The sequence below is a fragment of the Apodemus sylvaticus genome, chromosome 6 (genome assembly GCF_947179515.1).
Source record: "Apodemus sylvaticus chromosome 6, mApoSyl1.1, whole genome shotgun sequence".
Classification (NCBI taxonomy): Eukaryota; Metazoa; Chordata; class Mammalia; order Rodentia; family Muridae; genus Apodemus; species Apodemus sylvaticus.
In genome coordinates, this window is record NC_067477.1 from 65509687 (window position 1) to 65524458 (window position 14772).

Sequence of the window (14772 nt, forward strand, 5' to 3'; positions counted from 1 at the left end):
ACACCATTTTTGTCTCTCCTGTTTGGAAAAGAAACAGGCATCTAAATAATAATAATAAAACAAGGTAAAATAAAGAAAGATTAAAAAAATTAGAATAGTACAAAATAAAGAGGAAAAAGAGAAGCCAAAAAAAGCACAAGAAACATACAGATACAGAGAAATGCAAGTTCATGTCTGCACACAGGAATCCTTTAAAAGCAAACAAAACAAAAAGACCCCAGAAGCACTAATATATATGTAAAGGACCTGGTAGGTAAAGTTAACTATTTAATAAAATAATAAATAAGTACCCTAACAAAACATTATGACACAACCCCACAAAAATGCTACTAAGTTTATTTTGTGTTAGCTGTCTTCTCCTGGATGTAGACTCTGCCCTTAAAAGTGATCTGCCCTGGAGATGCCCCCACCTCTTAACCCCCACTCAGTTACAGATTTCCATTCATTTTCATGGCCATCTAGCTATGTCTCCTGCCCTTCCCCACACCTGATCCTGAACCCACCATCCCCGCTCCCTCCCAGGTACTTCCCTCCATCTATTTTATTCCCCCTTCTAAGTGAGATTCAAGTTTCCTCATGTGGGCCTTTCTTCTTGTTTAACTTCTTTGGGTTTGCGGAGTGTAACATGGTAGCTGTATTTTATGGCTAATATCCACTTATAAGTGAGTGCATACCATGTCCTTTTAGGTCTATGTTACCTTACTCAGGATGATAATCTCAAGTTCCATACATTTGCCTGCAAAATTCATGATGTCTTTGGTTTAACAGGTGAATAGCATTATGTGGCAGCCACATTTTCTTGATCCATTCTTCACTTGAGGGACATCTAGGTTGTTTCCAGTTTCTGGCTATTATGAATAAAGCTGCTATGAACATAGTTGAACAAGTGTCTTTGTGGGATGTTGTATATGTTCAGGCGTGGATTAGCTGGATCTTGAGGTAGAACTAGCCTAAGTTTTCTGTGAAATTGCCAAATTGATTTCCAACGTGGTTGTACACGTTTGCACTCCCACCAGCAATGGAGGAGTGCCCCCCTTGTTCCACATCCTCACCAGCATGTACTGTCACTGGTTTTGGATCTCAGCCATTCTGATGGCTGTGAGATGGAACCTCATGGTGGTTTGGATTTGCGTTTCCCTGAAGACTAAGGACTTTGAACATTTCCTTAAGTGCTTGCTTCTTGGCCATTTGAGATTGGAGTGGGTGCTGACCTCAAAGCTTCATCCCTACCAGTGGCTAGCTTTTGTAATGCCAGAAGGTGACAGAGAACAGTAATCACTACATTCACCCAGCTCTGAACCCTCTTAAGATTCAATAATGACTGGTTTGGGAAGATATGACCACTGCTGTGGCACATATGTTAAGAGTTTAATCTTGTATTTTCTAGCTGGATTTAAGGCCCTCTTCATGAAATGGAACCTATACCTAGCACTGTTCTTGACGCCACCAACACCATAGGCCTTAAAGGAGAACCTCTTATTACTATTCTGCTAAACAGATAATATTAAAATGACCTTTAATGTGTTATTAGTATACCCCATAGATCAATGTGTCTCTCAGAGCTTTCATCAGAGAAACTTCTTGCATTAGATGGCAATAAACACAGAGACCCATAACTGGCCAATGCATAGAGCATAAGAGACTTTGGATTGCAGAGCCATAAGTGGGGCAGCAATGCTACACCCTTGGTGTACCTCAGGGACACTGGTAGAAGAGGAAGTATCAACCTAGTAAAAGCTAGAGGTTGGGGGTGATTTTAAAGAAAGAGTGCTTTGTACCCGATATAGCAGTTGCACATATAAATTCACAGAGACTATGACAGCATGCACAAGACCTGTGCGTAAGTTTAAACCACATAAAATCCCAGCACAAAACAAGGTGATAGCTATGGAGACCCAGTCCAGGTTGAGATGCTTTTGGGTTTGGTAGCTGCTGAGAGAGGGTGAGTCAGTTTTCTTTAATGGTGTGATTTGTTGTATATGGACCACATTCAAGGGCAGGCCCCACACTAAGAACAGCTGATTGTCACAAACTAGACTCAATGGGGAAAGACAGGAGAGGAGGAGAGAGAGAACAATAAATTAGTTGCATAGAGAGATAGTGGTGGTTATGTAGAAGTTGGGATAAAGATGAATATGATTAAAATACATTGTATGAAGTTTGCAAAGAAATACTAAAATGTTATTTTAAAATCCTTGATAATTTGTAAAAAAAAAAGAATGCCTATTAATATTCACCAAAACATCTGATGCTATCTTCCAGCATAAAAAATAATTTAGAAAAAATTTCTGGTTATTAGTATGAACAGACATTTAGTTGAAGAACAAAAGAAAACCTAAAAGTGTTTTCTTGTACAGTGATTGTGGCTTTGCCATCATTACTAGGTCACAAAGTTCTATATAATAAATTATCGTTAACTTTTTTGAAAACCAAATATATCTCCAGTATGCTTTTGACATTTTAATGTAATTGAGTCAAAAAAGAATCAAATTTTTGAACTCACAACTTAGTAAAGTTTAAATTTATTAGTGTTATTGATAATGGTGTGATTTATAATACTGAAAATATTGCTGAGATTAACCACTTCCAAAGAAGTCATTTTTAAAAATGTTCTAATGTTCACTTAGATACAAACTGAATATTAAATCAGTTAGTATTATAATGGTATGTATAAATGGACTGATAATTTCATAGCAAATGTGCCATCTATAGCCTGAATGACAATTAAAAAAACAATCACCAAATGAAAAGTAAGATTCCTCCAATAGCTGATTAAATCTATGATGTAGAATAAGCTGATGTGGACCAGAGAGGCGGCTCAGTGGTTACGAGGACTTGTTCTCTTGCAGAGGACCTAGGTTTGTCAGCACCCACAGTGAGGTCCACAACCCTGGCACTCCAGCTCCAGTGACCCCATGGCCTCTTCTGGCCCCTAAGAGCACTAGCTATATGCATGGTGCACATACACACATGCAGGCAAAACTAATGGACATAAAATAAAGCTGTATGAACTTTAAAGAAAAAGAATCAGGAACTGTATTATAAATGACTGTATTTTTAAAATTATATTTAAGGTTACATGAAGAAATAATTAGAAGGAGAATAAAAGTCAGTATTACATATGCATAGCAGAAATTTTTATGTTTCACTTCTCATAGAGTTTTTAGAAAGGATAAGTTGATGAAATTTTTCAAAAACTGATTCTTCCACCTCTCTCTTCCAGGAATTTAATCCAACTTTAGTTAACAGATGCAACATCCAAATTAGACTTTTGAAGAAACAATAAAGATCAAATACAAAAAGATTTGTACCTTTCTCAGGAATAGACATGAGTTTATATGTTACTTTAAATATTATAGTCTGAAGAAATTTCCATTAAACATGTTATTTCTTTTTGTTCTAAACTCCCAGGTGTCTTGTGTGGTCTACTGATTTCTAAGCTTAATAACTTCTCAGAAGCCTGCATGTAATTTTCTCAATAGCTGTCACCATTTTTTACACATTTACCCTTAACATGCAAAAGGGACAGAAATTTATATTATTTCTCATAGTTACTATAAGTTAATGATTACCAAATTAGGATTTTTATCTTCAGCCCTGTTTTAACTTAAAACAGCTGTACCATATTGTGCACATGATCTGTACTGATAACAAATTATCATGCTTGGTGGAGAATAGCTTTACAACACTTATTTTCCATTTGCATGTACATACACATTTAAAATGATACTGTACTTTATTCTCATAAAATTATATATTCTTTGGCGCTAACTTAAAATAATCATGGTAATCTGTAATTCTCTATTATCTATATTTTTGGTCTACTTATAAATTTAATAGAAATTAGATTAATAGCAACAAAATTATAAGCTTATCACTATAAAATTAAAAATAACTTATAGGAAAGCCTTTTATTAAATTTCACAATTTGTACAAATTAAAAATGTTTTATACATTTTTAGTATGTGTGTGGAATGTATACCTATGTAGGTATAAGCCTATATAGATGTATACCTGTGTGGGTGTGTGCCTGTGTAGGTGTATGCTTGTGTGGGTGTGTACCTGTGTGGGTGTATGCCTGTGTGGGTGTGTACCCGTGTAGGTGTGTGCCTGTGTGGGTGTATGCCTGTGTAGGTGTATGACTGTGTGGGTGTATGCCTGTGTGGGTGTATGCCTGTGTAGGTGTATGACTGTGTGGGTGTGTGCCAGTGTGGGTGTGTGCTTGTGTAGGTGTGTGCCTGTGTGGGTGTATGCCTGTGTGGGTGTATGCCTGTGTGGGTGTATGCCTGTGTGGGTGTATGCCTGTGTAGGTGTATGACTGTGTGGGTGTGTGCCTGTGTGGGTGTGTGCCTGTGTAGGTGTGTGCCTGTGTGGGTGTATGCCTGTGTAGGTGTATGCATGTGTGGGTGTGTGCCTGTGTAGGTGTATGACTGTGTGGATATGTGCCTGCGTGGGTATGTGCCTGTGTAAGTGTATGACTGTGTGGGTGTGTACCTGTGTGGATGTGTGCCTGTGTAAGTGTGTGCCTGTGTGGGTGTATGCCTATGTAGGTGTATGATTGTGTGGGTGTGTGCTTGTGTGGGTGTATGCCTGTGTAGGTGTATGATTGTGTGGGTGTGTGCCTGTGTAGGTGTATGACCGTGTGGGTGTGTGCCTGTGTAAGTGTATGCTTGTGTGGGTGTGTGCCTGTGTGGGTATATGCCTGTGTAAGTATGTGGCTTTGTGGGTGTTGGCCTGTGTAGATGCCTGTTCTTGAATGGTGCTCATGTGGAGGTCAGAGATTGGCATCAGGTATCCTTTTAGATGCTTTCCATCTCCTTGGAGACAGGATCTCTCTGAAACTGAGCTCATGGACTTGACTAGACGGGGTACCCAAAAAGCACCAAGCACCCACTGGTCTCTGTTCTCCATATCAGGGTCACAGATACACGTTCTAGTACCCAGCGTTTCATGTAGGTGCTATGTACCTTAACTCAAGACCCTATACTTATATCGCAAGATATTACCAACTGAGCCACCACCACAGCCTCTACTCATTTTTAAAAGATGTTTTGTCAGTTTTGGTTTAATGTATCATACTTTTAATATCATGATATCTATTTACAATCTAAGATAACAATGAATTTATGGGAAGTAACTAGAACACAGTCCTACCACTTACTGCTCTTACTGCACAACAAAAATATGACATTCAAAACACTCTACTAAAGACTGAAGTGACTTAAAGGTAGAATGAAGACTCATATAATGTGTTTTTCTCATGACAACTGGCTGGGTATTACAATGAGATAGAATGTGTCATAAACTAGACCTGTCATTTGTTCTCAAGTTCTAGTTGAACACAATGCATTTCTTTTCTTTTGTTTTAACATTTTATGTATTCCTTCAGTTTCCAAACACATGCACATGTCCTTGAAGCAGTGTCAGCTTTCTGGGTGACAGATACAACAACACGTTATAAATTACAATAAATTATATTACATGTTGCTGCAAAGAAAAGGCTGATGATTTATTATTTCTTTTGGAGTGGTCACTTTATTAAGTATAAAATCTAATAACATAAAAACAGAAAGAAAATGAATATGTACCAGAGGTTATTAATATACAACTGCTCAAAATACAGAAATATGTTTTTTTCATGTACACATACATGAAATAAAGTAATACCGTAACAGAAGGGTGCTGGGTCTGTGTTTAAAGAGGAGGTTGTTGGCAAACAGCACAGCTCACTTTTGCGGAAATGTACACAACTGATATATGCAGCCCAGAAAGCTGGCACCGAGGGCTTACAACCTTAATTTGCCTGCAAGAAGGAGCAGCCATTTACCTTCAGAGCACGTTCCTGATTGTTTTCAGCAGTTGGATGTCTCGTGTTGTTTGCTGAAGTCTGGTTCTGCTCTTTCAGGCGACGAAGCTCCTGGTGCAGCCGTTTGCACTGCCACAAGGGAAGAATCCCATTAAGTGAAGGAGTTAGCAGCTTTTTTTTTAAAACCAAGCCATATGAATTAATGTAAATAACACTACTGTATTCTGTCAGAGGCAAGGGGTTTGTTTTTAGCAATGACAATGGTGGAAAAAATACAGTTGCATACACACAAAATAACACTATTAACTTTGTTAATTCGGTTACAATTTTCAATTAGTCTTAGTATAAATATTGTATTGAAAATGTTTAGTTTTATGAAATTAAGGTCAAATTATATGCAAATTATTCTACCCTCTGGTCAAATATTTTTAGTTATACACCCACTGCTGAATTAAAAGCATGAATCTAAATTCACATCAAATTTTCAATAAATCATAATTATGCAGTCTATGGTCAACTTCTATTAATCTTTTAAAAATAAAGGTGTGTTAATGGATAATCCAGATTTTTTATTTATTTAAAATATTTTACATAATAAGTATAGAAACTATAATATAATGTGGTGTAAATAACATGCTTTTAGATGGAAAATTTGCTAATTTTTTAAACTATTGCTAATATTTGCAATAAAATATTGAACCCATGGTTTAGTAAGAAAATTAAAAGTTAATTCTTATTTTGTCTATTTTTAAAAATGGTATATTTGAATAATAACTGATACATGTGTATATTGATTAATAATCTGGACAATACTCTTTCTAGAAAACTTGGTAAATGGCTACTTGCCATAATGAATAAAAAAATGATGCATTTTCATGGTGCAATCAAGATGCAGCTATAATCCATATTGGCGCTTCTTACTCGCACCTTGACTATATTATCTGTATCAGCACTTCCTTGTAGTAATATACAAAGTGTTTGAAAGGAAGAATCTTAACAGACTCTTAGTGTTGATTTAGACTACATGACCTTGGTATAAATACATATAATTAACTGTACACAGCTCATGCATACAAAATACTGTTATGGCATTTACAGATGAAATAAACTGACCACAAGAAATCAAGTGAATTGCTTTGTTCTAGAGTAATTCTGAGTGGCTAAGGAGATGGTGTGGGAGGAAGACCCTGAGTTCACATCACCAGCAGCAGTCATATGGCTGTAATCGCAGTTCTCCTCCGGCACAGCAGGACACAGAAATAGGAGGATGCCCAGAAACCTGGGGTCCAGCTACCTCGTCTCGAACCACCTGGGAAACGAGGACTGACACCCAATGTCCTCAACATTCCACGTGTATACTATGGCATGGTTATGCCTCTTCTCACGCAAATGAAAATGTAAGTATGTACACATGTACATGTTACAAACGCACGGGGGCAAGAATGTCTGAAATCTGATATGGTGGTCACTATAAGTGACAGTTGTCTTGCATTGCCACAGTCATTCTACCACATGCCATGTGACAACCTAATCCACCTATCACGGTTTTAAAATCATGTGAAAACTTCATGATATATCTCATTTAATTTTTATTTGAAGAGAACACATGATTATCATTACAGTTTTATCTATGTTTAATTTTCAGCTCATAACAACAGACATTTTGTCTCATAGTAAAGACAAAATCTATGACACATGAGAAAAAAATGACATAAATATCAAGACAGCTTTTATTCTACTATGATCATTTGTTTCAATTAATTTTATATTTACATGATTAAGTATCAAAAATTAAAGATGAAATGGCCTATGGAAGTTCAAAGGAAAAGTAGATTTCAGCTGCAAAATCAATGTTTTCCATTAAATATAGTAATAAGGATATGTGTGGGCTTATTTCAGATATATTAGCCTGTAAGAAGAAAGTGAAGCGAAATATGAAAGAAAAAGAAGGAAGGTAGAAGCATCAATGGAACATTGGAAAAATGAGGAACATCCAAAGTTGTCTGTCCCAAGGGAACATTATCCATGATATCTAAACAGCATGGCTGTCTAAAGACCTGAAGAAATACACCACACATTCTAACACTGAAGGGGAAAAAAAATTCTCATGGCACCCCACCCAACGATAAGGAACTGCAGGCAACTAATGAGAGCAAGAGAAATATTCTTCCTTACTGGCTGTCCATATCTAGTAGTCATCTCTGAAATCATATACATACAAGCAACACTAAACAGACTAAACAGGCTGTACTTATATATTTACACACACACACAAAACCCTCTCTCTCTCTCTCTCTCTCTCTCTCTCTCTCTCTCTCTCTCACACACACACACACACACACACACATACACACACACACACGAATAACTATTAGAAGAGGCCATCTTTCTGAGGAGAAACAAGGTAAGTGTAGGGTGTGTGGGAGGGGTGGAGTGAGAAGAAGGAATGGAGAAAATGATGTAATTACATTTTAATTTAAAATTTCAGAGGGAGTTGTCTGGCAACCTGTTCTTTTTATTACAGAAAATATGAAATGACTTCAAAATAAAAACTTTTGCTATACACTTGATGAAAAAAACAATAATAAAACATACTCTTTGCTTAAGGTCTAAGTGTTGAACTTATTTTTCTTGCTAATGAGCTTTGGATTTAATATTAATCTGAGATTCACAGAAAGTGAGAGACAATTGTTCTGAAATTAGAATAGAATAAAAGTTTTTACTACATATAAACTTATGATTTATATTTAGTGATACTGAAGATTTCTTTTGACCTACTTAGTCCTATATAATTTCTTTATGTAATTCTATATTTTTCAAATTGAATACACTTCCCACAATGAAATATTTACATATTTTTCCTTTTTCTTATTTTTTGTAAAGTCTTTAGTTTTAAAATTTATTTTGAAACTAGATTTAAATGTTTATCTACCAGCAAATGTGATATCATATCCTATTGTTGTAACTTATGCTTTAAAATATTTGTAAAATAGATAAAGATCTTAACCTTTTAATCTACACTTCAATTTTCTTTGGCATTTAAAAATTTAATTTGTGGCATAAAATATGAACAAAGAGAGAGATAATGACACAACAGAAACTGTTGTACCCTTAGGGAAAAAAACGGATATCAAATGAAAGTTATTATTTTTCAGGTTATGAAAAACTGAGACCTCTGTAATGAATTTATTTCCTCTTGTCTTTTGCTAGTATTTTCTGTTTAAAAAACACCTATTGTGAAGTGCTTTTTCATTAAACCAATATTTATTAATCAATGACTTTGCTAGGGAGTTACAGTTGCTGAGGACATATAATTTGACAAAGTAAATAGAAATATCTATACTCAGAAAAGAAGAGAATGAGCACAAAATATAGTAAATTGAAGATGAAAATGTTACAGAGAAAAACAGAAGCTTAGGGAGTGGTAGGAGAATAAGGAAATAATTTCTAATTTAAATAAAGACATAATGGAGATAAAGATGTGTGAAAAAGGTCTAAAAACATGATGTAGTAACATCTTCGTGCTACAGCATGTCTTTGTGAAAAGTGACTGAAGCAGAAGAAACAACCATGAAACAGCTCTGAGGTAGAAGCCTGGCTGATTTCCTCAGTATCAGGGTAAGCTATGGCGGCAGAATGGCGCAAAAACGGGAGAACAGTAGCAGGTGAAATCAAAGCTGAGTTCCAAGTCAAAGAGTATTCATGGAGGGAGCCAGGACTCCAGATACATAGGTAGCAGAGATTGGCTTTATCTGGGATCAATGGGAAGGGAGGGATGCTAGAGGGTAGTGGTGGGAGTGGGTGAATGGGGGGGGGGCACTCTCATAGAGGCAAAGGCAGAGACAGGGAGGATGGGATGGGGAAAGTTTGTGGAGGGGACCAGGGAAGGGGGATATCATTTGAAATGTAAATAAATAAAATGATTAATTTAAAAAAAAAGAAAGTCTACTGAAAGGGACAAAGTTGCTGCCATGCTTAGAGAACAGACACACCTGGATTCCCCTCCCACATTCCTATAAGTTCAATCTTCCAGCTACAGGTAGAACAGTCTGAGCGAGCCAGGACAGAAGCAGGAAGTTTAGTCGGGAGGTGAAAGGGCAGTCTAGGAGAGCTGAGGCGACTCAGACTCGATCCAAGTGGCACTGGACTGAGCAACAAGAAAACTGAATGTGCTTTGGAAGCATGGACAAACATCCTTGCCTTTGCCGCCCTTCCTCTACCTGCTCTTTATATGTTGTTTCTCTGTGCTAGGACAAACAAATGATCAAAAGCAACCTGTGGTGGCCAGAGCTTACTGGGCTTTACATTATCTGATCACAGTCTACCATGGAGAGAAGTCAGGACAGGAACTCAGGCTGGCACAGAGGCAGGAACAGTGCAAGTTGCCCCCTTCTGTGGCTTCCTCAGCTTTCTTTCTTTCTTTTTTTTTTTTTTAATTTTTTTAATTCGATATAATTTATTTACATTTCAAATGATTTCCCCTTTTCTAGCCCCCCCCCACTCCCCAATAGTCCCGTAAGCCCCCTTCTCTTCCCCTGTCCTCCCTCCCACCCCTTCCCACTTCCCCGTTCTGGTTTTGCCGAATACTGTTTCACTGAGTCTTTCCAGAACCAGGGGCCACTCCTCCTTTCTTCTTGTATCTCATTTGATGTGTGGATTATGTTTTGGGTATTCCAGTTTTCTAGATTAATAACCACTTATTAGTGAGTGCATACCATGATTCACCTTTTGAGTCTGGGTTACCTCACTTAGTATGATGTTCTCTAACTCCATCCATTTGCCTAAGAATTTCATGAATTCATTGTTTCTAATGGCTGAATAGTACTCCATTGTGTAGATATACCACATTTTTTGCATCCACTCTTCTGTTGAGGGATACCTGGGTTCCTTCCAGCATCTGGAAATTATAAATAGGGCTGCTATGAACATAGTAGAGCATGTATCCTTATTACATGGAAAAAAGATAGCCTTTTCAACAAATGGTGCTGGTTCAACTGGAGGTCAGCATGCAGAAGAATGCGAATTGATCCATCCTTGTCTCCTTGTACTAAGCTTAAATCCAAATGGATCAAGGACCTCCACATAAAGCCAGACACTCTGAAGCTAATAGAAAAGAAACTGGGGAAGACCCTTGAGGACATCGGTACAGGGAGAAAGTTTCTGAACAGAACACCAATAGCGTATGCTCTAAGAGCAAGAATTGACAAATGGGACCTCATAAGGTTACAGAGTTTCTGTAAGGCAAAGGACACCATCAAGAGGACAGATCGGCAACCAACAAATTGGGAAAAGATCTTCACCAATCCTATATCAGATAGAGGGCTAATATCCAATATATATAAAGAACTCAAGAAGTTAGACTCCAGAAAACCGAACAACCCTATTAAAAAATGGGGTACAGAGTTAAACAAAGAATTCTCACCTGAAGAACTTCAGATGGCAGAGAAGCATCTTAAAAAATGCTCAACTTCATTAGTCATTAGGGAAATGCAAATCAAAACAACCCTGAGATTTTACCTTACACCAGTCAGAATGGCTAAGATTAAAAATTCAGGAGACAGCAGGTGTTGGAGAGGGTGTGGAGAAAGAGGAACACTCCTCCACTGCTGGTGGGGTTGCAAATTGGTACAACCACTCTGGAAATCAATCTGGCGGTTCCTCCGAAAACTGGGCACCTCACTTCCAGAAGATCCTGCTATACCACTCCTGGGCATATATCCAGAGGATTCCTCAGCTTGCTTTCTAACACAGCCTAAGAACACCTGCTGAGATGGCCCTGCCCACAGCGAGCTGGGCCCTTTCACATCAGTCATCAATCCTGAAAATGTTCCACAGTGCCATTTGAGGGGGGCAGTTTCTCAGTTGAATTTTCCTCTTCATAGGCTATTCTAGATTCTGTGAACAGAAACTAATCTGCATAGCACATTTAGTCTCCTTGTCCTTGAATTTAAAAGAAATGCTTCTAACGTACAGTTAATATAGTTTGGTAGATATGCTATCCACATGAGGAAAATTATTTTTATTCCTAGCCTACACCTTTTGGTCCTACGCCTCCTCTGAAAAATTCTGTTGAATTTTATTTTTTTTACCAACTGTGTAAATCTCTTGGATTATCTCAGTTTTCTAATATAATATGATTCTTGTTATGACATGGTCTCCCTGACCATTGTTTATATTGTTTACAGCCATTTGTGTAAACATATGTGTACATATGAAAGTTAAAGACTTTGGTCTATAATTTATTTCAGATGACGGGTAAATTCCTATGTGACCGATGTACTTGGCTAATGCTTTCTAATAACATTTCCAAAGCTGAACTTGATTCATAGAAGGAGGAAGAGAAGGAGGAGAAGTTGGAGAAGAAGGAGGAGAAAGAGGAAGAGGATGAGGAGAAAGAGGAGGAGAAGGAGGTTGTTTATTTCTATGAAACAGTTTATATAAAACAACTCTTCAAAAGCAATGAGTAGCTATGCCCCCATCAAACCATTTGCATTTCTCCCCTGGATTTACTTGTTTATTTATTTGTTTCCAGAAGCACAGCTTTCAAAACTTCTGTTTATTGAAATAGTTCCTTCTCGGGAAATGTGATTATTTGGCCCCCATGCAATCAGTAGGAAGAAATATTGTGGTAAATGTTGCATCTCTGTCAATGTGATGTATCCTGCAATTCTTATAGTTATTGTAGATATGTGCAGTCACTTTGATATAATTCTAATTCTTTTATACAGTGATTCATCTTTTTCCAATGGCTGTTCTAACCAACAATATAACTTCTGGTTATATTTAATTGTGGTGTTTTGCAGTCCTGGAACATGTTTAGAGTTTAGACATAAGTTAGGTTTTATCATCTTAACCAGCCTCTGGGAATGCACTAGAATGTTCACCTAACAAACATCATAGCCTGAGTTTGATACCCATAATCTCTCTGTCTCTGTCTCTGTCTCTCTCTCTCTCTCTCTCTCTCTCACACACACACACACACACACAAACCTTGAGATTTCCTGCTTCTGAAACCTGAAAAAATGTAGCTACTATCTTTTTTTTATTCGATATATTGATTATTTACATTTCAAATGATTTCCCCTTTTCAGGCTCCCCCCCCCCCACTCCCTGAAAGTCACATAAGCCCCGTTCCATCCCCCTGTTCTCCCATCCACCCCTTCCCACTTCCCTGTTCTGGTTTTGCCCTATACTGCTTCGGGTGCATCTTAAAAAATGCTCAACTTCATTAGTCATTAGGGAAATGCAAATCAAAACAACCCTGAGATTTCACCTTATACCAGTCAGAATGGCTAAGATTAAAAATTCAGGAGACAGCAGGTGTTGGCGAGGATGTGGAGAAAGAGGAACACTCCTCTTCTGCTGGTGGGGTTGCAAATTGGTACAACCACTCTGGAAATCAGTCTGGTGGTTCCTCAGAAAACTGGGCACATTACTTCCGGAGGATCCTGGTATATACCACTCCTGGGCATATACCCAGAGGATTCCCCAGCATGTAATAAGGATATGTGCTCCACTATGTTCATAGCAGCCCTATTTATAATAGCCAGAAGCTGGAAAGAACCCAGGTATCTCTCAACAGAAGAATGGATGCAAAAAATGTGGTATATATACACAATGGAGTACTATTCAGCCATTAGAAACAATGAATTTGTGAAATTCTTAGACAAATGGATGGAGTTGGAGAACATCATACTAAGTGAGGTAACCCAGTCTCAAAAGATCAATCATGGAATGTACTCACTAATAAGTAGATATTAGCCTAGAAAATTGGAATACCCAAAACATAATCCACACATCAAATGATGTACAAGAAGAATGGAGGAGTGGCCCCTGGTTCTGGAAAGACTCAGTGTAGTAGTATAGAGCTACTATCTCTTGAAATACTGCCTTCCTCAAATTTGGAAAGTTTTTATTGGCCAGAATTTAAAAATCGCATAAGCCTGTGTGTGTGTCGTGTGTGTGTGTGTGTGTGTGTGTGTGTGTGTGTATGTGTGTGTGTGTGAGTGTGAGTGCACGCACATGCGCGTGCGCATTGTGCACATAAACTGAAGTTAGAGGACAATACATATAGGAGTTGATTTAATCAGGCTGTCAAGCCTTGGCAGCTCGGCAGAATCTGGAGCCTTTACCCTCTGAGCCATCTCAGTTGCCCTCTCATATTTTTTAAATTGTATGTATTTTTGTAAATTGCAAATACCCATTATGAATTAATGTTTCTTGTTTCTTTCTTTAGCTATTCTCTCTTGTATTCATTTTCTTTAAAATTTCAATGATTAGTTTTTATTCATACATGTATTCTTATATTCTTTTTCAATTCTGTCCATCTTTCTACTCACATTGCTATTCCCTGTACATTTTTTTCCGTTTAAATACACTGTTTCATGTTTCTATGTTTTTCTATCACAACAAATTATTAGGTCTTAAGTTTGTGACTGTGCACTTTTATTTATCCCTCACAGCATTTCAGTTCCACACCAACAACTCCATGCCAGCTGAGATAATTGTAGCCGTGGCTGCTGCTAAAGCCATGATTTCTGTTTCAGGAGGCCCTGTTACAGTCACATCTGTTTCAGACAGCTTGCAGCAGCTCTTGGAGACTTTGACCATGGTAAGTCTTAATGATGCTTGCATGACTTAATCCATCTAGCAGCTATTCTTACTCACCAAGGAGTCAGCACCTCCTGGATGACTCACTTATGATTTGTGATTGGGGCAACTGTGAGGCTTAGGACTGGGACATATGTGAAACATGTCGAGTGGAACAGCAACTGTACAGACACCAGGCTGTGACTGGTGGAACCACAGCCTGCCTACTGTCCCTGCTTGTGAAAGCTTCTTCCAAGTGGGATTTTCTACTGTGGTTTATATCACAAGGAGGGCAGGAGAAGCTGGTTGGATGAACTTCAGAGGATATACTAGAGTTTTTAGTCTGATCAATGGCTGAAATGGTAGCTGAAAAGAAT

At 37.8% G+C, this 14772-nt stretch overlaps 1 protein-coding gene across 2 annotated transcripts in view; it reads right to left on the minus strand.

The window, feature by feature from the left end:
* The window catches only part of Mipol1 (mirror-image polydactyly 1), a 272162-nt gene that overhangs the window by 112904 nt on the left and 144486 nt on the right, over positions 1-14772 (minus strand). For both annotated transcript variants that reach the window (XM_052185808.1, XM_052185809.1), the window contains exon 8: positions 5828-5935. In XM_052185808.1, coding sequence (XP_052041768.1) covers positions 5828-5935 — 108 coding nt within the window. The remainder of the gene's footprint in view (positions 1-5827; positions 5936-14772) is intronic.